This window comes from Leptonychotes weddellii, chromosome X (assembly GCF_054177405.1).
Source record: "Leptonychotes weddellii isolate Sample4059 chromosome X, ASM5417740v2, whole genome shotgun sequence".
In the NCBI taxonomy this organism is placed as follows: domain Eukaryota; kingdom Metazoa; phylum Chordata; class Mammalia; order Carnivora; family Phocidae; genus Leptonychotes; species Leptonychotes weddellii.
The window spans coordinates 96709603-96736704 of NC_138385.1; the positions used below are offsets into that span (position 1 = coordinate 96709603).

At 37.9% G+C, this 27102-nt stretch overlaps 1 protein-coding gene across 2 annotated transcripts in view; it reads right to left on the reverse strand.

Annotated features, from left to right (window-relative positions):
- MOSPD2 (motile sperm domain containing 2) overlaps window positions 1-27102 on the reverse strand; it is a 58787-nt gene that overhangs the window by 31293 nt on the left and 392 nt on the right. For both annotated transcript variants that reach the window (XM_081809148.1, XM_081809147.1), the window contains exons 3-7: window positions 10729-10884; window positions 8979-9065; window positions 7130-7284; window positions 3781-3841; window positions 1238-1276 (exon numbers count right to left, since the gene is read on the reverse strand). In XM_081809148.1, coding sequence (XP_081665274.1) covers window positions 1238-1276; window positions 3781-3841; window positions 7130-7284; window positions 8979-9065; window positions 10729-10884 — 498 coding nt within the window. The remainder of the gene's footprint in view (window positions 1-1237; window positions 1277-3780; window positions 3842-7129; window positions 7285-8978; window positions 9066-10728; window positions 10885-27102) is intronic.

Here is a 27102-nt window from a genome sequence, read left to right on the forward strand (position 1 = left end):
TTTTTTTTAAAGATTTTATTTATTTATTTGAGACAGAGAGAATGAGAGAGAGAGAGCACATGAGAGGGGGGAGGGTCAGAGGCAGAAGCAGGCTCCCTGCCGAGCAGGGAGCCCGATGTGGGACTCGATCCAGGGACTCCAGGATCATGACCTGAGCCGAAGGCAGTCGCCCAACCAACTGAGCCACCCAGGCGCCCTCTAGTTTTCTTTTCCAATGATGTTATTAGAATATACTTGCCTCATAAGATGAGTTGGGGAGTGTTCCCTCTTCTCTTTTGGAAGAGTTTGCAAAGGTTTGGTGTTGATTCTTCTTCATATGTTTGGTAGAATTTACCAGTGAAGTCATTTAGGCCTCGACTTTTCTTTGTGGGAAGTTTTTTGATTACTAATTCAAGGTCTTCTGTTATACTTCTATTCAGATTCTTCTTGAATTATTTCTGTATTTTGTCTTTCTAGGAATGTGTCCATTTCATCTATATCATCTAATTTCTTGGCATACAAGCATTCACAGTATTCCCTTATAATCCTTTTAATTTCTGTAAGGTCAGCAGTGATGTCCCTTATTTCATTCCTGATTTTAATCACTGGAGTCTTTTTTTTTTCTTTATCGGTTTAGCTAAAGTTTTGTCAATTTTATTTAACTTTTCAAAGAACCAAGGTTTAGTTTCATTGGTTTTCTCTATTGGTTTCTATATAACAATTGACTCTGGCAAACACAAATGAAAATGTACATTCTGAAAACAACATTAAATTTGCATCATGTTGAAGTTGGTAAAGAGTGTTTTTCAATGCTTTTTAAAATAATTTTTTACCAAAAAATGTATCACGACTGTCTTATAGAAGGGTAATGTGCCTACAGAGATTTGGAGTAAATTTCAGATTCATCCCACCTTCTTCCTCAACACCCAAAGCCCATGAGAAAATCCAGCCAATGCCTGTGTTCTGTGACATGCCCATCTGTGGGTGACAAACCGAGGCATCTGTCTCTAGGTTTACCTGATTGGTTGAACATCTTGACGCTGTTTTTAGAGAAGACTAATGCATGTCCTATCCAGAGCCTGGGGGTAGAACGTGAACCCGGTTTGCTTAGGAAGAGCCTTTGAATGTTCTAGCTCCAGCCTCTTAAGAGTACACACCAAGCACAACATAAACATTATTTTAAACCACCACAGAAATATGGCTAAATTGGAAAAAAGGAAATCAGACATTTTGTTTTAGCAAAGTATAATATACTCACCGTTCATTATCCAAGGCATATCAAAGATCACCATTTTTGCTGAAAGAGAAAAAAATTCATTCAATGTGACTTAGTACCACTATAGTACTATCACTTATACCTGGTCTAGAAAAAGCTGGCCATCTAAACCTAACTAAAAACTGAGCTAGCTGACTCTGTTCTAATCCAGTGAAGTGTGAGTGGTGCTTGAACCAAATTAACTTCTCACACTGACGAGGGGCCCACCCCCCAGGGCAGCTTTTTGGAAATGACCACCGCATTATCACTGTCCTTTGGCAAATAGCCTGTTCTTTTGTTCATTTATTGCTTTTGCTGTTTGCAGAAAGGTACAAAAGAAAATAGTTAAATGGGTAAGTGGAATCTTTGGATGTGGCATGTCATATTAGTGTTAAAGTCCAGTGAACTTTAAAATGATTTCAATGTCTATGTTAATTAATTGAATTTAAATAAAAAAATGATTTCAATGTGTAATTTATTGGTTTTGCTAAGTTTCTAGAGATTATATTGTTAAACCACTCGCACATTTTCCCTTTACCCTAACTTTAATACATCATTACGTTTTAAGAAACAGAATTTATACTTTTCTTCATATTATAAGCCCCAGCAAGCCAGTAATTCCCAAGTATACAGAAGTATTATTTGCATATTTAGATGAAGACTTGAATAGCCCTATTAACAATTATAAGAAAGAACCAGAAATCACAAAGGGAAGTTTTGATATCCAATTCATTGTTCTATTACAAATGAATCAAAATATAATTTCATTCTTCTCTGAGCAGAGAACATCCTAGAATGATTATATTAATGTAGGACAAGTAAAGTTCATGTGAGAAACAAGGTATCTCACAGAGGTAGCCTGGTGCTTAATACCTCAATTTTCATCTGTGATATGCCTAAAAAGATGTGGACTTAAGGTTTTACGAAATAATGGTTGTGTTTCATGACAAATTTTGAAGCATAATCAGATTTTACAAAATTTAATGTCTGCAAAACTACATTATGTAGGCAGAATATATACACATTACCTCTAGTTAATCGGAATGAATAGTATTCCAATTCATAGTTTATCTAGAACCATGAATTTATTAAGAGTTCTCTCAAAAGAATCTTAGATATGTTTTATAAGGTAATAATGATATTTATACTATTTATAAATGGCTCTTCACAAACTTTTAGATATTTCAATAAACAAGTGGATATTTTATTTTCATTTTATACATAAGAGGAACAACCTAATCATATGGGGTCGAGATTCCCTATTGACCATTTGATTGGTATTATAAAACTTAATGAATCAGGGTACATGGTGGATCCAGGAAGAATTCAGAAGGAATAGCAGATCCTCCAGGTTTCCCAACCAGACATTCTCTTTACCTAAAAAGTTTCATGAATACTCCCTCTGAAGACATGAGAGCATGGGCTAGCAGTGGCACTGATCCTTGAGACTGATCATGCTTGCTGTCTGTTCCTTACTTCACATGAATAATAACGTGAAAGCATGCCAAAGTTAAGAAGATTTAGGGATTTTAAGCTTTAATATCACCTAAGTCAGAAGTCTCAAAAGACCCTAATTGTGGTATTTGCCAGGCTGTGCCCAGGCAGATCTGTGAGTTTCCATTTTCTGATACCCCTGTTGTCTCTCTTCTGCTTTTTTCACTTTTAGTCCACTGGAGCTAAAAATATATGGCTGTTTATGTGGGACAACATCTTGATTTCTCCAGAGTTTGGAAAACATCATATAAATCTAATAAATCAAAAATGAATACATAAGATTTAGGAGTTCTTCATTCTGGTAATTAATGCAAGAATCACAATTAAAAATAAACTCTAAATGCCAGATTTAAATGCAGTGTACGCTAGTCTAATTTTTTTTTAAAGATTTTATTTATTTGAAAGAGAGAGAGCGAGCGTGCGCAAGAGCACACAAGCAGGGGGTAGGGACAGAGGGAGAGGGAGAAGCAGACTCCCCGCTGAGCAGGGAGCCTGATGTGGGGCTCGATCCCAGGATCCTGGGATCATGACCTGAGCCGAAGGCAGACGCTTAACCGACTGAGCCACCCAGGTGCCCAAGTCTAATGTTTTCTTAATGACAATTTTAAAATGAACGATTAGTAACACAGTACATTTTATGTATGAGTACTGCTTATCACACAGTATACTTTATCAATACTGCTTATGTGTTTCTTATATGTAAGAAGTTCCATATAATAAATATTATTTTAAATGAGCTTTTTATTGAAAGATGACTAAAAATGGGATAATCTTCACAATAAAGGTATGTTTTTATGTACCTATATATGTATGTGTGTTATAGGATGCCATCTATACAGTTTAGAACTTAAATTCTTAAAACTATAAAGGACAATTATGAAAATTTTCCCTTATATCTACTAGGATATGCACTTAAACTTCTATGCACACATTTAAGCTCCTCATCAGAAAATAACACTTCAGGTATTAAAGTCTATAGTAATTTAAAGCAATCTGAGCCATTGTTTATAGTTTCTATATTTTGTATTTTTATAAAAGAGTAAGTTACTTACAGAGGTATTTAGGATAATAAACCTTAAAGCAGTTGATGATAAAGCGTACAAAGTCCATGTCCTAAAACAAAGATTACACATTTAAATCTTTAAGACTATCCACGTTAGAGAATTTTAAATTGCACATTTCTAAAGGTGATACAACTATTAAATAACATAAAATGATAATTAAAAAAATCTTACTGAACTGGTACCCCTTGGAATAGGGGAATAACAATTAAAATATGGTTCTTGGGAAAAAAATACAAATGAGACAATTCTTTAAAAAATAAGCTCATATATAAATATGTATCTATATTTCCAGGGATTAAGGTTTTAAGTCATTAAGCTACTTATAATAATCAGCCCTAAAATCAAGTAAAAGAAATCAGATGCTTAAACATCATTCCTGTTACCTCAAACTAGTGAGATACTTCAGGCTGCTAAAGTAACATGGCATTATAAAGTGGATCTAAAAGCAATGCCTATAGAGAAATTCTAAAAATCTGTTGAACAATTAAGGAATTATTTAAAACAAGTGTACAGTTTACAATCTCACTACTTGGAATGATATTACATATATCTATTCTGGTATATTTGCTTTTTAAACCTAATTTTTAAACCTTGTAATAGTTTCAATAAAATACGTTTTATCAATCTTTTACACAACAGCTAATCCGAACATATTGGTGTTCTGTATCTACTTCGCCTCTAGCTTCTTTCCTCTTATTTAGGGACCTCGAATTAGAATTAGAATTTTTTAGTTTATATTCGAGTGTTGTTCATTGACTCCAATTCCTGGGAAACTTTATGAACATAACTGTCTGTTGGTTCTACTGCACTGAACACAGCAACATGAAATTAGGTTATGAGGGTCACTATTCACATGGATCATTTCATTCCATGTTATTCCATGGCCGTAGGCCAACTTACTAATCCTGATCAGGCATCTTATAAGGACTGTAGGATGAAAGATAATCAGGCAAACTTAAATCCATCAATTACTGAAAGGTGAGTTGTCCAGAGATGAATCTATAAAGTCATTTCTAGGATGTGAGTTGCAGCATCCTTAATTTCAGTAAACTGAAAGCAAGCATCCTTAAGTGTGTTAAGTATTTTTTATGGAATAAATCCTAGTATATAATAGTACCTTTATAACTAATCATTATATCCACTGTGTACCGAGTTTAATAATTTGTATTTAAGAGTCAAAGAAATATCTCAAAATAACTAGTTCTATAAAAATTTGGTTACCTATATGATTTGTGGCCCCCAGAGACTTTGCCCAAAAAGTCTTCATCCAATATTCTTGTTTTCGTCTTTTAACTGGATAGCCTTGCTTATAAAATCCCAAGTTACTGCTAATTCAAGTGGATCTGACAGGATACCACTGGTGTTAAGTATATTAGTGGGTACTACATTAAAAAGTTCCATGAAACCTATTGCTCTGCCTTCTGTGAGGATGTCTTCAAGGACTATTTATTACCTTGTAAAATGTCCTCCCTTTGGGGACCCATGAAATACTTTTCTCTCTAGTTCAAGTATCAGTAATGAATATACTTCTCCTAAGACACTGGTTTTAAAGTACGGCCACTGAAATAATTTTAAGTGATTCCATTTCTTTCAGACAGGCAGATGAAAGACTGGACTCCAATCAGTGGCCCAACTCTAACAAATAGCTTTTAATTTTTTTTGCCTTGCAATTCTGCATACTGTTCATAAGCCAACTTAAATCCTTTGTGAATCACGAGGGAGTCATATATAAAAGTAACTCAATTAGGATTCAGTATTTTAAAACATTAATACTGATTTAAATACTTAGTAATGCAAATAAACCTTATTTAAAGAGACAGCATATAAGTAGTTTGAAAAAAAATCAGTTCAAGTCAATTCCTTGCCCCTATGTTTGGCAATAAAAAACATTAGCACTTGTTTATGATTCTGGGTTAATAATTAGAAACTGTCATATACAGAGGATGACAGAATCATGATTTATTTTTATGGAATACCTATTTATCTAGGTATTTTGATTTAGACTTTGGTTATAAAACAATTTACTCTGTAATCTACAACTCACTGAAATGGAAACTAGATTGAAAAAATCCAGGGCAATGGACTCTTAAAATATGCATAGAGATAAAGATGAAAATAAAAATGTGTGATCCCACCACCCAAAAAATCCCCTTGTTCTCTCTAGGCTGTTTTTTGTTTGTTTTTTTTTGATGTCTAAGAGTTCCTTTTTTGGAGGCTAGGTATCACTAGGACATAATCCTGTAGCCTTTTTTATCATTCATTTTTAAAAAAGGTATTTTCCACTATTACTACACTTATTTATAAACACCATTTTATATAGCTACATACACTCTATCAATTAATACACCATAATTTACCATTTGCCCATGCTGACATTTACATTTTTTTCTGTTTTCACTATTTTATTTTTTTAAAAATTTTTTCTAAGTTTTCACTATTTTAAATGACACTCTGAAAAAAAAAACACTTGGCACACAATGCTTTTTTCTGTACTCAGGATTATTTCTTTAAAATACATTTCCAGAACTTAGTTACCAGGCAAAGAATACGAATACGAACACCTTAAGATTCTTAACATACTTTGCCGAGCGGACTTGCAAAAACGTTTCACTACTGCCCCAGGCAGGTGTGTGAAGGCTGCTTCACTGCGACCAGAAGTAGCTAAGGCTCGAATGTGAGAGACAAGAGCTATAATCAGTGTGCCAAAGGATCCCCATCGCTGCTGAAGGGTCTGTAGTTACCAAGGTCACAAGGGCCCAAGTTAAAGACTGGTGGGTTTTACTTATTTTTTAAGCTTGACAAAAATCACCTGAAGAAAGCTGGTTTCCAAAGCTGACCAAATCAAGCAAACAAAAACCCCCAACAGAATGACAAAGTGCCATATGTGCAAAAGTCAGGTGAACATCTCACAACTGCCAAACATGGTATGAACCTAACAGTACCGCAGAGAGCGTGCATTCCTTTCCCCAGTACTTCCTGAGTGCATTTCTCTGTGCCAGGCACGGGGCTAGGTGCTGCGGGATATTAGTACTGACAGAAGACTTCCGTATCACCACAGCTACTCGTTACCCTGCCAGCTTCCACGTCGCACCCTGACACCTTGTGTATCACATGAGGAGCATTTCTAGGAAACTCACAGTTTCCGTGCCAAATACTGAAGCACATTTCTTTCTTTGCAAAACTTACTTCATGTCTGACTTGACTCACAATACACAAGGAAAACAAATAAATCCCAAACAGAACTTGGTCAGCTCAAACATACAGCAGTATTTGGCTGGGAGGAGTGGCGGGGAGGACATGACAATAAATAATGCTTGCGAATTAAAGAAATGCTTACTATGCTATTTATTCCAGTTTCTGACAGGTCAAACATCACTGTTACGGGTTTCCCATTTTCTCTTTTAGCGTAACGTTCCAACCAGAATGCGATAAGCTTCTTTTTGTCCAACATGGTTTTATGGTCTTTTACGTGATACTTCACCCTGATCCAGACTTTTAACAGAACAGAGGATAAAAATAAGAAAAGTACCTGTCATTAGAATGTTATTTTACACACAGATCATTCCTTTCCCTTAACATTTTCTTCATTTGCATTTCATTTTCCTTCTCAGATTAAAAACATCTCTTTCCTCTTTTAAATAAGAAACACTGTGCATTTGGGAACTTCGAGAGGAGCAGAAAGGGGAACTCTTTTCCCCCTTGGAAAATAAACTTCTCTAGTAAGAGGGAAAAGAAAATACAGGTGAACAAACAATATCTGGTAATGACCTGAAAGTACTCTTCACTGTGCTTGACAAGAAAGCAAGCCAGTGGTGGTGGGAAGCACTAGAACAAACATCGCGAGCGGAGAAGCAGCCTGGACAGAGGCACGAGGGCGGCCCGAGTCGGGGCGGGAGCGCGCGCGTGGACAGAGCGCCACGAACCGCTCGGAGCAGGGCAGCTAGGCCAAAATGCGGCCAGTGCTGAGAGGAGACGCTCAAGAGACAAGGGCTGGGCTGGAAGGGCTCCAAGTCAAATGCTAAGGTGTGCTTTTCCTACTTAAGACATCCCGTGGAGGCAGCAGCGCGGAGGGGAGAATGGAAGAGGCAGAGAAAGAAACCCAACAGGCTGTGCCCTGGGAAGGCAGTTAGGGTCGGGACTGAGGAAGTGATGACGGAAACGGGGAAGGGGCTCCGCTGAAGCTGTGGCGGGGGGTGGGGGGGCGGACAGAGGCTGTGGGCCCGAGCTGGGTGGTGCTGGGTGGTGCGGAAGGAGGGCAGGCAGTGGGATGCGATCCAGTAGCGCTTTTGTGTTGAAGGTGGCCAGCAATCAGTCCAGTGGCACCAGTCAAGTGGGTAGCTGGGTAGCTATGTGCACGTCCCCTGGGGACCATGTGGGTCATCACTGTTTGTGGGGAGGCAAGGTCCTTGAGATCACCCAAGGGGACTGTATCAGCTGGAAAGTAAAAGCAGCGAAGAAAGGAATGAAGCCTGGGAAGCGCATGTAAGGGACCAGGAATGAGAGCAAAGAGAACAAAGAGAAACGAAGACTGGGAAAGAGAGCCGGCACAGGAGGGAAATGCTAGGAGAACAGTGTTAAAACAGGAATGGACCACATGCTGCAGAGGGAGCGGGCAAGCAAGCGCTCGGGATGGGGCTCTGACACTCCTGCCCAGTCACAGCTCTGGTACAAACCAAGCTGGATTTTGGACAAAGGGGCGAGAGGAATAATAAGGGAGGCATCAGGATGGTAGGGATGGTTGTTACTGGTCCTCCTGCTATCACAGATTTCACAAGAAGCTAAGGGGAGAAGACTGGTGGGGGGTGGGGGGACACGGGCATGACAGGGACAGACGTCAAACTTGAAAAGTCCATTTAGCAACCCTTAGCGACTGTCGAAAAGATTTTCCATGAAAATACTGGGTTGAATTTTAGCATCAGTAAATTAGAAAGAAGATAATGACTCTGCATTACATTATTTTGGCTGTGTTACAGGATGTGGCATTTGCCTTTACCACCTACTTTATCATAATGCAAACAGTACATACAACTAAGTGTTTGACACTGTCAAGATGGCCCTAATGGTCCTAACTGTAGGAAACTTGATGTGTGGTACATATGGAGAAGGTTCTGCCTATTATTAATTCAGTTGAGATAAACGCATCTCAAAATCTTGAAAAGCCAGTACATCAATTAAAATATACTTACACAACTTGTTGCCTTCTTTGTCATAACCGTGGAGATAAATACTACCAATTTCCAATAACCATCTGGGAATGGAGGATTCAGTCAGGTCTAAAAAAGGATAAACCTGATGAGTAATTGTAACTTAGGGGCCTTTTAAAAAGAAAACTTACAATGTAAATGCTAATGTTATATAGTAGATCTGATATAAAAAAAGATAAGCTTATTCAAGTATCTGGAAAGAACCTCTGGCAATAAAAAAATGGTGTTTCTTACTAAGTAAACAAACTACATAAAGACATGGATGAGAGAAATGGGAAAAAAAATCCATTTCCCTTGACACACTGGCCATTATTATGTGGACACATTTCCATTTTTGGTTGTGCTTCACATAATAATTTTCAACAAATACTATCACGATTGGACAATTTCAAGATAACATGCTAGTAAATATCCACATTACAGCCTCAGGACTGATTTAAAAATCACTTATGGTTTCTCTAGTAAAATATTTTTCTACAAAGATTCATATCTAGTAGAGTCTAACACATTTTATAATCTTGCGGCAAATGGAAAATACTTGGAAAAAAAAAAAGCTAGATCCGTTAGCAGGAGGAACAAAACAAGGTCTGTCCAGTCTCTAGTGAGAACACAGCAAGGCAGTAAATGCCAAGGCTTTTGTTTCATTCACCAGTAGTTCCCTGAGAACTTTCAAAGATTCTTTACCTTTCTGCACTACCCTTTTACCATATCTCCGCCATGTGTCACTGGAAACTAGCAATTCCATATAAGAAAATACTACTGTTTAGCTTAAAAGTTCATTCTGTACTTAAATGATTTGCATTTCTTTGCTTGATTAATAAATGCTTCACTGTTTGTTGACATGATCTATGGTTTTTACATTTCCAATCAAATTATTTCTTAAATACTCCCCTTCTCATGGATTTTTTTCTACAAGTATGAAGACTGGGGAGAGTATCTGCTCTGGATTTATTTGTTGACTTTTTTGTCTTAAGTCTCCAGACTCACTCACTCCAGAGTCTGTAATCCTCAAGGTCAAGAAATCCTTCTATGTACCTCATCAAAACCAGCAGTTATGCCAGATTCCTCCTGTTAAATTTTACAAGAGAGATAATGTGTAACCTTTCCTGTCAAGGGTTCTTCATATACTTGAAGACTGTTAAAAAAAACCAACCAAACAAAAAACCCTTCCAAGATTTAAAACTCCCATTGTGGGGGAAAATGTCAATCTAGAATTGGGTCTTCAAATCAAGAAGTTAAGCAAAGGCTGCCATAGGCATCCTTGGGGATAAGCCTGCTTTTTTAGGGGCCCCCAGTTATTTAGCAATGCTACAGGGGGTACCTATTAGCACAAGGAACTCTGAGGATAGAAAAAGATATAAGGCAACAACTGAAAAACAAAACAAAACAGGAAAACAGTATCTCCTCCGTACCTCTAGGCCTTGTAGTGACGATGCTGTCTTGCTATTGTTCAATGGTACTGAACTAAACAAGCACAGATTAAGAGACTATGCTCTGAGTCCAAGAATCTGAATGTAATTCTGCTCCTTGGTGATCTGATCTCCCTATGAACAATACTACTTTTAAGACATTCGTAAGATGCTTTCAAAGTGTTAGTGCGTTTTTATAAAACATTGTATTTTGGTGTTTATGATGATTACCAAGAATATTTGCAAATACACTATTTGATAAATGTAAAACTAACATTTATGCAGGGGACAGTATACTGTCAAGGTTAAATTGAACGTCTTACCGTTGACACACATTTCTTTCCTCCACTGAAAACTTTCATCAAGCATCTTCAGTGTTTCATCAACAATACTATGTCTCCAAAGTAAGTAACTTTCAACCCAGTTATCATCCTGTTGTAGCCTTTCAACATCACGTGGATCATATTTATCTGGCTTATCTGGGGGAAAACAGTAATAAATAGCCAAGTCAGATACATTCTGCAGTGAGTAATAACACTAATGCCAGGAGAAAAAAGATAGGCAAGACAAAGCTAAGCTACAGAAGATAGCCACTTGAAGGATGCAGTTCAGATGAAAATGCAATGTAAAGGATTGATGGAATTTCTGAGAGGAGAATAACGTTATCGAAAGATGGCAAGCTTACTTTAAAGATTTATTTATTTGTGTGTGTGTGTGTGTGTGTGAGAGAGCGAGCGAGCGAGCGAGAGAGAGAGAGCGCACACACAAGCAGGGGGAGCGGCAGGCAGGTAGAGGGAAAGGGAGAGGGAGAAGCAGGCTCTCCGCTGAGCAGGGAGCCCAATGTGGGGCTTGATCCCAGGACACTGGGATCATGACCCGAGCCGAAGGCAGATGCTTAACCGACTGAGCCACCCAGGCGTCCCGGCAAGCTTATTTTAAATAAGCCATAGTAGAATTAAAAAATAAGACCACAGTAAAATGTTTTTTTAAAAGATTGTTATTTATTCATTTGAGAGAGAGAGACAGAGACAGAAAGAGCAGGAGCAGGGGGAGGAGCAAAGGGAGAGAGAGAAGCAGACTCCCTGCTGAGCGAGGAGTCCTACCACGTGGGGCTTGATCCCAGGACCTGGAGAGATCATGACCTGAGCCAAAGGCAGACGTTTAACCATCTGAGCCAGCCGGCTGTCCCAAGACCACAGTAAGATATTTTGTATGACCCTCTCTAAAACTATAAACCAATATCTAGGAAGATTATGTTGCCTGAACTTGAAATCCTTACCCTGGTCAATGAAAAAAAATGAAGTTTTATACGTAAAGAATGAAGTTGTACTTAAGACGACATCTGTTTGGCAATATCATTTCTTTTAAAGATTCATTTATTTTAGCGGGGAGAGGCAGAGAGAGTCTTAAGCAGACTCTGCGCTGAGTGCAGAGCCCGACGCGGGGCTTGATCTCACGACCGTGAGATCACGACATGAGCTAAAACCAAGAGGCGGATGCTCAACTGACTGCGCCACCTAGGTGCCCCTGGTGATGTCATTTTAAAAAATGAAATACAAAATGGAAAACTGACCATGTGTGTAGCAGTCAACATTTCCCATAATTTACTGGAATAACCGTTTCCAATAATTTCTTATTATCTGCTTACGCACAAGCTATGGTACTTGATATTCCTCCTTCCACATCTTGCTTTATTTTTCTGTAACTGAACTTGGTCTGCTCACAACCACCTCTGCACATCCAGATTCTACCATTCTGCAAGACTCCTTTCAAATGTTTCCTCTTCCACAAATTTCCCTGAGCCCAGAAGGAATTCCTTCCCTCCTGTGAACAGGTACAGGACTTAAACCAAGCCTTTCTTAAGGCACTTAGCATGTTTTCCCTTTAATCAGTTATGGCACGTAACTTGCCATATAGAGACTGTGTGTGAGAGCAGAGCCTATATATTTTAGGACTCCTTCAAAGCAGGTTATACTAGTGCCAACGAAAAGGCCTTCAGGAGACCTCAATCTATTCCTTCTCTATTTTTATTTTCTCAGTTAATGGTACCCTCCCAGGGGTCCAAGTGGGAACTTCAGAAAATTCCCTGGCTCCTTCATCTCCATTTTTTTTTTTTTTTGCACCTAGTTAGATGCCAAGTTTTACAGATTCTATCTCCTCTCTATTTACTCTGCCTTATTTCAAGCCATCAGAAATAATAGCCAAAAGGGATGGAAAATATAAAGTACAAAGATTCTTCATTGAGTCTCAATTTCCTTATCTTTAAGCTGCTTTAGATAATGACAGGGTTGTGTGAAGATCAGATGAAAACGTATATATGAAAGTACTTGGAAGTTTAAAGTGCTATAAAATATAAGATTAGTCCATGAATCATGCATTTGTACAGGGTTACCTTGGATATCTGGGCTCTATTTTGCTAATCTATATGATGACTGATTCTACAGTAGGTAAACCCTGGAAAATGTTTTTTGGCTCTGTTACTCAAAAATTCATCAGTATTCAAAGTCCAACTTTAATTTATAAACATGAGTCGGATATAAAAAAGTTGACACTGTTGCGCATCAGGAGGGCCCCTGTGAACACCTCTCCCCTGAAGAAGCACCCTCCAGTCTGGCCACTGCACAGCCCCCACCACTCCACCAGTAATACACTGTTGTCCTTGAAATTACAGGCTGGCTTCTTCATTTTCAAGAACATTTCTGCCAAATGCTCAAGTCTGAATAACCACAGTTGCCTCGCCACAAAAAATGTGACTAATCCAGCTGGCAACTCAAACATGCAGAAGTGTTTCGTGTGTACTGCCCAATTCAGTCACACAGAACATTAAAAGGACATGTAATAAAGGGTCAAGGTTTAATAAAATGTACTGCTTCATCAGGGGCTTTCTAAAATAAAATTGGCTTCTTCTGCTTTTTTTTTTTTTTAACTGAGAGTGCCCACAAGGAAGACTACAATGACCACTACCCTTGATCTGGGCTGACGAGCCAGCAGTTTTACCCATGGCTTCTGTGTAATCAGCTCAAATAGCAATATGATAAAAAAGGCAAATGGCTTCTTAGCATTATTATGAAAATCGTTTTGACCTCACAGGCTCCTGCAGAGTCTTGGGCATCCCCCAGGGTCCAAAGACTAAACTCAGCACCACTTACCTGGAACAATATATGGCAAGTGGTAAAAACTCAATAAACATTAGCCATAGGAGAAGAAGAAACCATGACTGTTGTTACTATCATTGTAACCACTGCTGGTATTCCCACTAGGGATACCATAAAAGAGACAGCACCTGTTACTATGAAATGTAAAACAAACTGCTTTTGGATAGATTTAGGGATGGAGGTCTTTGAAATTAAAATCTCCATTTATAATAAAATGACTAATTACTGTTATTGTCAGGATGTGTGCTTATATATGAAATGCCTGTTGAACATTTACCCCTATACAGCTAGGGAAAGAGAGAGCAGGAAAAGACAGAGGAGAGGATTGGGAGGAGGTCCTATATGGTGGTGGGGAGGGAGGGAGGCAGGAAGAAAGTCGGGGCAGAAGAGGACAGAGAGGAGGGCTGAGGGGAGGAGAAGGAGGAGGAGAAACACACACACACACACACACACACACAGGGAAAAAGAGTCAACTGAACATTCAAGGTAAGGAAAGCTTGGCCAAGTGCAATAAGGGTGCTTATGACAACACAATTTGCTGCTTTCAAGCACTGCCCCCAGACAACTGAACCCTCAAGTGTGAGGTGGTTTTCAGAAAACCGGTCCTCTGGTAAATCCAGATGTTATACAGGAATAAACTAAAGAGGTATACTCAAAAGGTAACTAAAGCTACCAAACACACATTTGTGCACATACACCTCTGCCCCTCCCACCTACTCACGACATCATTTTGAAAGACTTTACCTCTCAATAATTAAAGTATAAAAACGAGAAAGAGATTAGTTGTATACACAGACATGTATGTATATGTCTATATTCTCGTAATACCTTATCCTTACTACTTTCATCTTGCTGCAAACCAGTGAAAACTTCATTGCAAACCAACATTAATCTCAAGTTATGGGTTTTTAAGCCTCAACTTTGCAGTTCTTCCAAACAGCTCAAAGCTCGTTTTGGCCACTCCTTTGTAAGAAACCTTAATGGTTCACCCATGGTCCACTGTATTTTTCCACTATTTATTTCTTCTTATACAAATTTTGCTGTGTCGATTGGTCCTGTACTTATACAGTGTTTCACCATCAGACACATACTCAAGTTCAGAATTTGGCAGAGAAAGAACTAAAGATAAATGGCAAGGGAGATTGAGCTCTCACACAGTACTAAATGTTTCAGAGTAAAGATGACTTCTTTCTCTCAGCTTTTCATCTCTTTCTCTTCTGTGTGTACGTACACACACACACACACACACCCTCACTCACACTTCATACTGTCTCTCACGTATACATTCCAAAAAAATTTTTAAGTTTTGCAGGATACAGTTTTTACTTGTAAAATGGTGAATTTCATTATTAACTTTTCTTTTTCTCCCTCGTACTCGTTGGCTGGTGAAATTACCAACAGGTCAGAACCGTATTTTAAAGGTAACGAATATGAAAAAAAGGTCTAGCCAGATTCAGGATATGGGACAGAGTGATGGAATCAGAAGACCCATGCTACTATGTATAGGGACTGAGCAAGTCACTGATTTTCTTCTCTGTAAAATGGAGATAAGGTCTGCCTACCCACAGTCTTATGAAGATCAAGAACACTCTGAAAATTTTAAATACTATATAAATGAATTTTCATTAACCTAAGGTAGAATGCTATCCATGAATATAAGATTAAATTCTAACTGGCCCATTAATCAGTTGAGAAAATCTTAGAAGTAAACTGTAGTTATTACAAATGTGCCTAAAATTCAGATAAAGGTTGGAAAAAATACAGAAGTATTCTGATAATGAAAACTAGAGAAAAATTCTTAACTAGACAACATAATGACGTTCAAAAGCGGCAAATATACAACTGTCAAACATTATAGTAATTTAAAACCTCCTAAACCCTCTTATTTCTCCAGGACTTTGAGCACTGATCCACTTAAAGTCCTGGCAGGGCCCCGGAAGAGCATCTGTACTGTCCGGACCATTTCTATTGGCTGGAATGTGTTACTGTCAACAGTGGGAGTGATCAGGGTAAAATAACAAAATATTCCCTTAAGGACATCCTTAAGGGAATTTTAGTAGGTTACAACCTACCCTAAATCTCCCCTTTCCTGTGACGTCATCTGGTGAAAGACTGAGAGGCAGGTGCTCTTTTAAGATGGGATTAAGCCACACACACAAAAAAAAGATGGGATTAAGCCACTAGCCTATAGTGGTGATTCTCAAACTTCAGGACCTGTCAGAACCACCAGGAGGGCTTGTTTAAAAGGGGGATTACTGGACCCCACTCCCAGAGTACTTAATTCATGGACGGGAACCAAGAATCTGCATTTGTAACAAGTTCCTACAGGATGCTGGACTGCTGTTGGTCCAGGGAACACACTTTGAGAACCACGGTCTATTACAGGTGTTGGAAAACTTTCTGTAAAGGGCCAGATGGTAAATATCTAAATATCTTAGACTGTGAAGGCCAAGATGGCTGCTGCTGCTGATTCTTCTTCTTCTTCTTTTTTTTTTTTAAGTAATCCTTTAAAAATACAAAAACCATTCTTAGTGCGAGGGCTGTACAAAAAGAAAACTTTGCTGACCTATGATTTGTTGTAGAGAGGGGAGGTGCTTTCTATCTTAGATGATATATATCTCCATTTATTTATTCAGGTCTTCTTTCAATGTTCTTTAGTAACACAATTTTCTTGATAAAAGAAAAAATGTTGCAAATTTCTTCTATTAGATCATGACGTATTTTAGAGATTTTTGTGTTGCTATATGAGCCAATAAAGAGTGGCAAACCCTATACCTCTTATTTTCCTTGCCATATTGGTAACTAGGTTATTTTATATACCGCAGAATTTTAGAAATAATAGTGTCGATCACTGTCTTTCCCTTGACTTTATGGGAGTTATTTTGAAGTTTCACAATTAAACATAACATTTGTTGTAGGTTTTTAGGAGATACATTTAGAACAAAGAAAGTTTTCCTTGTTTGCACGAAGTTTTGTTTGCTTTACACAAAGTTGAATTATACCCAGTGTGGTTTCTGTCTTTGTTGAAATAAAAGCTTTTCCTCATTTAATTTTGTTAATGCATATATATATTTCTATTTGCTCAAGTAATTATAGAAAAAAGAAAGAGAAAACAAATATGGTTAGCTAAAGAGAAAAGAGAAGGCACAGAAGAGGCACATGAGATGAAAGACCTCTCAATGTTTACCTTTTTATGTGGTTTTGATTGTTGAACCTGACCTATTCAGAAATGTCATTGAGAAGCATGTTGTTAATGTGGTAAGTTCCTCTGCTGCATTTTCTGATTACCATCTTTGTGTTCCTGGGACTAGCCAACTGCTTGGGCCTTATCTGTGGGCACGTCTCTCTGCAAAGGGGACAGTGGTAGGGACCTATGGCTGCCGACTCAGTCTCTTTAATGGTCATTGATCCAGTTAGGCTTTTTACTTCTCATTGAGACAAAGTGAGAGGATTTTTCTCCTCTCCATAAAGTTTTCCACTTAATCTAAGTTTTATAACTTACTGTGATTAAGCTGGTGATTGTATTCTCCTATGATTTTTAAAATCTCTACCACATCTTTAATTATGTCTGCTTTTTGTTCCTCGTGTCTTTGCATTTTCCCTTTGCTCTTAGTCATCCTAGGCTTGTCTGTTTCACTAAGTCCTTTCAAAAAACCAGCTTATGTTTATTACACCGACTACCTTCTTTCCTATATCATGAATATCTGCTCCTATCTGTTTCCTTCTACTTTCTCTGTATTTACTCATGTTTATTTTGTAGCTCCTTGAACTGAATTATAGCTGATTTTAATTTGGGCCTTGTTTTCTAATCAATGAACATAAGACCCTAGATATTCTGTTGCTCAGCTTTAACTATTTAGTAATTTCCACTGTGATATCCTCTTTAACCCATGGGTTATTTAGCGGAGCTAAGAATTACACACAATACAGGGAAGTTGTTAACCCGTGGGTTATTTAGAGGTGTGTTATTTTAGTTTCCTAACATTTGATTTGTTTTTAAGTACCTGTTTGACTTGTTTTCATTTTTGTTTTTTGGTGCCAAAACCTGGGATTGTGACTTCTAATACAGTTGCTTAATGGTGTGAAAACATGGGTCTGTATGATGTAGCTGCTTTGGAATTTCTGAGACTTCCTATATGACTTAATATGTGGTGAATGTTTACAAAAGCTCCGAGGGCACAAATATATTGTCTAAAGTATATATATTCCCTATTTGTTGAGAAGAGACTATACATTCATATATACACATACATATATATCTTTGATCAACTCTGTTCATTGTGTTAGAATCTAAAATCTTGGGGCGCCTGACAGGCTCAGTCGGTGGAGCATGAGACTCTTGATCTCAGGGTCCTGAGTTTGAGCCCCATGTTGGGGGTAGAGTTTACTTAACAAAACACAATTTTAAGGATCTCCTGCCTGCATGCTCTGCGTATTTCTGAAAGAGGTTTGTTAAAATCTTTCAACATGTTTGTGTATTTCTTGAATTTCTCTCATAATTCTGGGAGCTTTTGCTTTATATATGTGAAGGCTATACTGTGAGATACTTATGTTATTAATTCTAAATGTTAAACCTTTTCAGGGTTCCATTAATCAACAGTAGAATCCCTTTTTAAGTGTATTAATGTTTTTCACCCTAAATATTTTGTCTAACAAAAATGCAGCCAACACACTGTCACTTTTGGTTAGTACACTTTGTTTTGTACACCTTTTTCCATCTCCTTATCTTTAACCTTTCTACATTAATATTCCATTGTGTGTATTCAAATAACAATTGACTAAATACAAGTTGATATCCTAGAAGTGACAGTGTACTAGCAACAGACTCTTTGAAGTTGCATATCTCACTTAACATTCAGGATGAACATATATGAAGAATAGGTATCGGGGCGCCTGGGTGGCTCAGTTGGTTAAGCGACTGCCTTCAGCTCAGGTCATGATCCTGGAGTCCCGGGATCGAGTCCCGCATCGGACTCTCTGCTTGGCAGGGAGTCTGCTTCTCCCTCTGACCCTCCCCCCTCTCAAATAAATAAATAAGATCTTAAAAAAAAAAAAAAAAAAGAATAGGTATCAACAATTTAAAGAGATAAGTCAAAAAAATATTTGCCAGGCACTGATAAAAGTCATTACTGAGAATAAGGATTCAAAAATAAGCAGGTCTACCAATTCTCTATCCCATCACCAATTTACCCCTCGAGTCTCCATGTGAAGTTACAATCTTACATGAATGGATAAAGATGATGTGGTATACATACACAATGGAATACTAATCAGCCATCAAAAAATAAAATCTTACCATTTGCAACATTGTGGATGGAACTAGAGGATATTATGCTAAGTGAAATAAGTCAATCAGAGAAAGAGAATGATCATATGATCTCACTCATATTTGGAATTTAAGAAACAAAACAAAGGATCACAGGGGAAGGGAGGGAAAAATAAAACAAGACAAAATCAGAGCAGGAGACAAACCACAGCAGACTCTTAATCATAGGAAACAAATGGAGGGTTGCTGAAGGGGGGGGGTAGGGGTATGGGGTACCTGGGTGATGCAATGAGCACTGCATATTATGTAAGATTGACGAATCACTGAACTCTACCTCTGAAACTAATAACATACTACATGTTAATTAATTGAATTCAAATAAAAAAATAAAATAAAATACAACATAAAAGAAGTTACAATCTTATATTCTCTATGACAGAGGCTTGGTATTTTTAGATATGTAAAATAAGAACAAAAATCGATAAACTCTTAAAATCTTTTCCTCTTGCTCTGATCATGACAACCTTAAAAGGTTAACTGTGAGAATGTTAAGGATGGAACAAAATTTAAGAAAATGCAAGTGTCTGTCTACCTATCTTGTAAAGGCTTCCACTATTGAAGGATAATACATAACTCATTAACTTTGAGGACTAATTTATGAACTCTCACTATATGCTAGCTCAAAATGGAGCTAGGTATTGCAGATGCAAAGATGAATAAAGCCTGAGTGGATCCCTTGGGTGGTTCATAATCTAGAGGGCTTATGTAAAACATTCAATAGTGTAGTTACACTTTAAATGTCATTTTCCTTCTACTCTTCCTCTCCAGAGAGGGCAGCTGATAAGGACAATCCCTGTTTTATGTACCCTTTACCTACAGAGGTTCCTTCCAGTCACTGCTAATCATCCTGTCCTTGAAATTCTCTCAGAGATCATCCTGGTTCTTCTACTTCTCTAATCACTTTGTCTCCTTCAGCCTAATAAAATGAAGGCACTCTTCAAGATTAATTGCTTAATGGAAAAAAAAAGACAAAAGAAAGACATTAAAGAATGATCTAAAAGTTATACTTAAGATGAAACAATAATGATCCCAGATGCAAGATCTAAAACTCAAGAAGGGATGGTAAATAAAGATATTAGTAAATATATGGTAAGTAGACAAAAACTAGCATATAAAACAATAATAAATGGAGGGAGGGGTGAATACGGAGAAGAGGTTAGAACTACACAATGACTATATTTTTCAGGGAGTAGAAAAGAGGAAACACTCCTAACTCATTTTATGAAGCCTGCATGATCTTGATGTCAAAATTGCAGAAGAAAAGTATAAGAAAGGAAAATTACAGGCTAATTTATGAATATAGATGTAAAACTCCAGCTAACTGAATACAGCAATGTATTTTAAAAACCTGATTAATAGAGTCTACCATATTAACAGATTAAAAAGGAAAAAAAACAAGTAAACATCTCATCAGATACAGTAAATGTGTTCAATAGATGAAGAAAATGCATTTAGTAAAATTCAACCATCATCGTGATGAGAACAAAGCAACAAACAAAAACCAAAACAAACCAGAAGTAGAAGGAAACTTCTTCATTTTCATAAAGGATATCTACAGAGATCATACTTGATGGTGACATGTTTGGGGCTATCTTTCTAAGATCAGGAACAAGACAAGTAGGCTTTTCTCACTGCTTCAATTCAACAGTGTTCTAAAGTCCAGCCAGTGTAAAGTAAAAGCATTTAAAGTTGTAAGAACAGGGAAGTTAGAAAGAAAACTGTCATTATTTCAAGGTGATATTATTGTCTACATAGAAATTCCAAACTAATCTAGAGATAAATTATCAAAATTAATAAGAGCTGGTAAGGTTTTTGAATTCAATATTAATGTAAAAAAGTCAAATGTACTTTCTGTTAACCACAAACAATCAGTTAGAAAATAAATTCTTAAGAGATATCATTTAAACAACCACAAAAATAAAACATGTAAGTACCCGGGAATGAATTTAACCAAAGTGAGTTAACCTTTATGGAGAAAATTATAAATCTTTCAATAAGGAAGAGTTTAGCAAAGATATACCAGGCTCTTGTTTAGGAAAACACCACCCTGATGATGTCAAGCCTCTCAGAATTGGTCTTCCGATTTAACACAATTCCATTCAAAATCCCAACAACAGTTGGTTTTTTTTTGCAGAAACATGATAAGCTGATTCTAGAACTTATACAGAGGAACAGTGGGCCAAGAGCCTGAAGAAGTGATTTTCTCGGAAGCAGAAACCAAATGGTCCATAAAGATATGAAGAAATGCTCAATCTCGCAGGTACTCAAAGCAATGCAAATGAAAACCACAATGAGATATCCCTACACCTTAATCAGATGGGCAAAATTAAACAAAACAAAACAGTAACACAAAACACCACCACCACCAAATTTTAGAATGTGGAAACTGCTGGTTAAAATGAAAACTGGTATAGTCACTTCAGGAGCTAGTTCGGCATTACTTAGTAAAGCTGAACATGTGCCTCATCGATGACCCACACATTTCACTGTCGGGTGCAAACCCTAGAGCAGCAGTCCTCAAACTTCTTGGTCTCAGGACCCCTTTTACACTCTTAAAAATAACTGAGGACTCCAAAGAGCTTTTTTGTTTATATGGGTTATAGTAACCAGTAGTTATTCTATTAGGTATTAGAACTGAGGAAAGTTTTAAACATGAGAACACACAAGCACATATTCTATCAGCTGTCAGAGCAATGACATCACAATGTGCCATGTGACCTCTGGAAAATGCCAATGTATGCTTGTGAGAGAGTGACAGTGAAAAAGGAAAATGATGTTTTGGTGTTATTATAAAAGTTGTTTCCACCTCTCCAGCTCCTTGAAATGGTCTCAAGGAACTACGGTTCCTGGACCAACTTTGAGAACCACTGCGCTAGAGAAAGTCTAGGCACCAGACATGTTTAAAAATGTTTGCAGCAGCCTTGCGCATAATAGCAAAGCCTAGAAACCACCCCAAATCCATCAACTGACATTTTCATTCCATGCACTACTACACAGCTATCAAAAGCAATCAATTACACTTATGTTTGACAATACGAATGACTCTTGAGTAATAGAAGCGAGTCATAAGGGCACCTGGGTGGCTCAGATGGTTAAGCGTCTGCCTTCGGCTCAGGTCATGATCCCAGGGTCCTGGGATCGAGCCCCGCATCGGGCTCCCTGCTCAGCAGGGGGCCTGCTTCTCCCCCTGCTCATATTCTCTCTATCTCGAATGAATAAAAAAAAAAAGTCATGGAAAAATACATTCAGCTTTTATTTTAAAGTTCAAAAACAGTTAAACTTAATAAAGTACTGGTGAAGAATACATCATAGGTGGTAAAGCTAATGAAAAGCAAGAGAATGAGTAACACCAAATGCAGGACACACCACTGCCCCTGAATGGCGGTGTTAAGTGTATGGGTGTTCACTTTATTCATGTTTCATACAGTTTTTACTTAAAAGAGATTTCAAATTGTAAAAAATAATAAACCAAGACAAAGCAAAAATTAAAGGACTAGGAAATTATCAGACGAGAGAAAATTATTTAACTTAACGGCAATGAAAGAAACCACAAAGGAATGGGTAATTTTGAATACATTAAAAACACGAAAAAAGTGAAAGTGACATAAACAAGAAAAAGCCCAACCATTTTTTTTTTAAAGATTTTATTTATTTATTTGAGAGAGAGACTGAGATAGAGAGAGCATGAGAGGGGGGAGGGTCAGAGGGAGAAGCAGACTCCCTGCTGAGCAGGAAGCCCGATGCGGGACTCGATCCCGGGACTCCAGGATCATGACCTGAGCTGAAGGCAGTCGCTTAACCAACTGAGCCACCCAGGCGCCCAAAGCCCAACCATTTTTAAAAGCCATAGTAATGAAAAAAAATTTAAACTACAAATCGATGTAAATATCCGAAAAGAAATTTACTCTCACTAGCAACCAGATGCAAACTAAAAGAACCATCAGGTAAGGAGTGAGGACTTGACACGTGGGTAAGGCTGTGGTGAGGCTAATACTCTAACACAGCTGGTGGGAATGAAGCTTGGTGCAACTTCTGGGGAGGAAACGGCAGCACATATATGAAGTGTCTTAAATATATTCATATTCTTAAAACTAATAATTCTCTTTCTAGACATGAGTCTTGAAACAATCTGAACTACTGCACAAAAAACTGTACTAACAAAAAAAACTGGAAAGAATATAAATATCCAGATAGGAAGTATTAAGATAAAAGATAAGAAAATTATCTTTTATTGAGCTGAGTATTAAATAGTAATGTAAAACACTGTTTACTTCATCAATCTAGGGAAATAAATTTGATCGTGTCAATAAAAAAATGCAAGCCCTAAAATTACATACACAAGTCTTTTAACTGCTTTTTTTTTTAATGTATAGAAAAAAAAAGAGTGAGGGCGCCTGAGGGGCTCAGTTGGTTAAGTGTCCCGACTCGATCTCAGCTCAGGTCTCAATCCCAGGATCCTGAGTTCAAGCCCAGCCGGGCGTGAAGCCTATTAAGAAAAAACCCAAAAACTAAACGGAAAAAATGCATCCACTGTTAGCAGAGCTATCTCGGGATGGTTAGCTTATGGGGGACTCTTTGGGCTTTTCTGGTATCATCCAAATTCATTTATATGAATTCATATACTTGTAAAATCAAGAAACAAACCTAAAATAAGAAAACACACCAATCCCTCAACTGCTCTCCAAACTCACTAAAGTACAAACACATTGACTCTTTACACTACATTCCCACTGTTGTTAGCGGGTGTGCTTAAAGCCCATCAAAGTGGACTTTCCGGGGCTTCCCTAACATGCCCTGTACCCTCTCACTACAGTGCCTTAGCTCAGACTATTTGATCCATCTGGACCACATTCTCTACCTGGCCAAGTTCTGCCATTTTCCAAAGTTCCACCTTTCCAAAGTTTCCACCTTTTCTAAGTTTTTTCTCACTTGGTGCTAACCCAATCACCCCAACCACGTGTGACTTTTTTCCTTGTCTTTGATTTCTACAGAAATGATTTTAGCACTCTCATTCTTCTTGATACAATTTGCCTGAATTCTAATAGTTAGCTCTGTCTTAATGCCTCTACTAGATTGTAGTAGTTCAAGAGGGAGCTCTATCCTTCTTCAGTTCTTTCTCTAGTAAGGACATACTGCTTCTCAGAATTAAGCACATAATGAGTATTTGAGGAACCAAATAAATTACTGTCACAAGGGAGTAGTCTCTCGCCTTGGCCACCAGGAGGAAGAGAGAACGGGAAATGTTTCTCATTTGAGACTCAGCATGGACTTTCTCACAGAAACAATGAGAAAAAAAGGACTATTTGTAACGCATAAAACAATTATGAACCTTTATTCTTTCTGACAGCTACAAATCTATCCATATTGGTAACTTAATTTCTATGGAAACAAAAATGTGCTTGGAATTCCCAAGAACCTACCTCCAAAAGAGTTTTTGGAGTACAGCCAGTGCTTAAAGTGACATTTGCAAATATTTTCTTTTAGGAAAAACATCACGTTTGTTTGCTTAAGTTAGCCTTAAGCGTCTTCTGAAACAAAACATTGTTTGTGACAATAGAAAGGGTGAAATGAAAGAGGAATTAGGAAAGTGCACGTTCTCTAAGCACTTGAGTTAATTTCTAAAAAGTAAACTTGAAAGGGTGAACACAGGCAGATCAAAAACCCCTTTTTACCACTTTCCTACTTTACCTTTACCTGATGCAGTATCTCAGGAAACAACTCAAACTTTAAAGGCAGAAAGTCTTTGCAGGTTTTTATTTTCCTTTCCCGTGCAAGTCTGAATTAAGTTAGTATTTACAGCAGCTGTGCAGATAACCCGCTCACACGAATTCACACGAACCCAACCCTCCCTATACTTATTGCCATAGAGTGTTTTACTTTGAAATAATGCTCGTCTTTATGAAACATATTGTGAGGGTTGCTCTTTGCCAGATATTGGGAGGGGGGTGGGATGGGGAGCCAATTAGGACAACTCATAACTCAGACTCGGATTAATCTCCCTATGTATATATTTAAGCATTGCTATATTGAGTGTATATTGAAAACTGTGCTAGGTATACAGAGGTGAGTCAGTCCCTGCCCTCAATGCCCACAGGTTGCCCCAGACCCATATACATTCTACTGGAGGAAATGAACAATAAGCAAGTAAACAAATGAACACGATAATTACAAGTTACCGTAAGAGCTGTAAAGGAGACAAAATAAACAGGGAGGCTATTTAGTCATCAGCAAAGGCCTCTCAGATACATTTAAACCAGGATGGAAAAGAAAAAAAGGACCTAGCCGTGCACACTATCTGGGCAAGAGCCTCCCAAACAAAGAGAAGTGGAAAGGTCCCAAGATAAAAACAGATTCAGTCTGTTTGAAGAACATAAAAGAAGCAGTGTGGCTGGTCATGTTTTTCAAACCCTGGGTCATGTAGGATGTGATGTCAATTTTTTGGGTCACCGCAACAGGAAGTCATAGGTTTTCAGAATAAGTATTCCTTAAGGAACTTTTGCTCGTTATGTGTGCATGTGTGAGCGTGTACTAGATTGCAATGTGTGATATGATTCTTACTGTGGGCAGTGGTGAAATCTGTACTAAGCGAAGAGAGTAATTATAAATTAGGATGGACAGTTGGGCAAGAGCAACAACATACATGGCCTTGCATTGTAGGCCACCATAAAGAATTGAGATTTTTATTATAAACACAGTGGGAATGTATTGAAGAGTTTCAAGTTAGGGAGTGACATGATCTAATTCGACGTGATGGTGTTGCCAAAAGATTTTCACTATAGTGAAATTCAGAAAACTAGCCCAGGCCTAGCCGCTAACACCAAGGATTTGGAGCGAATCACTTAATCTCTCTAGATCTTACTTTCTTCATTTTAAATATGAGAAGTCTGGACCAAGATAACTTTTAAGATCTTATCTGTTGCTAAACTTGTATGACTATACACACACACACACACACACACACACATATGTATACATATATCCTGCTTCCTCCATTGGGCATAAATACCTGACTATTGGGGAGACACTAGCCCATTAGGTCAAGTTCTGGGATACTTCTTAAAATACTACAAACCGTGTAAATATAAGAATTACATTTCTATAGAAAGCAATTTTAGAATTATCTTTTTACTGGAACAAGCTATATTATTTAAATGAGATCTCTGGGCTAAGTGAATCAAGTGCTTTTACAACTCTCTAGTGCAAAGTTTGGAATGTGAAGAAAATTGACAGGGAGGATGAAAAGATTTACTGACCAAGTTACTTGGAACACATTTCCTTATTTGTTCTAGGTCATCACTGACATTTAATCTAGGGCAGTCTAAAGTTGCAGAAAACCTCTGCTGAGCACTAAAGTCAAGATGCAGAAGTTTAACCCCTTCCACAGCAACCAAACCAACCGACTTGAGACAAAATATTCGTTGAGAGCCTACAATAGGTTAACCCCATGCTAGACAGTTTGATCTGTTTTTTCAGTTAATCCTCCTAATTATTCATATTTCACAGATAAGGAAACAGGGGCTTAGAAAAGACAACCAAACTAATAAGTGGCAGGGTCAGGATTCACTATTTCATATTTATAATAAATTATCCTGCAGGTTTTAAAAAATTACTGTACAAGGATTAAATCATCAGTTTCAAGTATCTGGGACATCCGTTCAACCATATGAACACATAATGTTCAACCAATAAATCAATTCTGGACTCACAGGTACTCTGGCTAGGTACAGTGTGGGATGAAAGAAAACTTGTTCCAGCCCTGGAAGGCCTACTCCATGGGTAGCATACTGGGTTGTATGAAGTGGAATTAGGCAAAAATATCCAAGGAATTTGTATCCCCAATTAAGTACACGTGAAAAGCATTATGGCGGTTTCCAGATTCTTTTTCTCCATTGTTGCTGGTGAAAGGTCAGCAGAGAAACCGTGTACTGGACAGTGTCACCTGTGCCGTGGGCCTTGAAAGTGTCCTGCAAGTTTCACAAACTCGAGATGCTAGAAAGTAACTAATTTCCAACTTACATTAACCCTTTAGGAAGCAATGGGCGTATCACCTGCCCAGTTGGAGCAGTGTGCATGGCGTGTTACGGAGAAGAAAACCTTGGAAACGTGCAGGGCATCATCACTGTGAGGGTCGAAACGGTCCCTAAAGCTTCCCACAGACACCTGCAAACACCTTTGGAAAGTTGGGGACGCTCATTGCACACCTGCCTCAACATCGA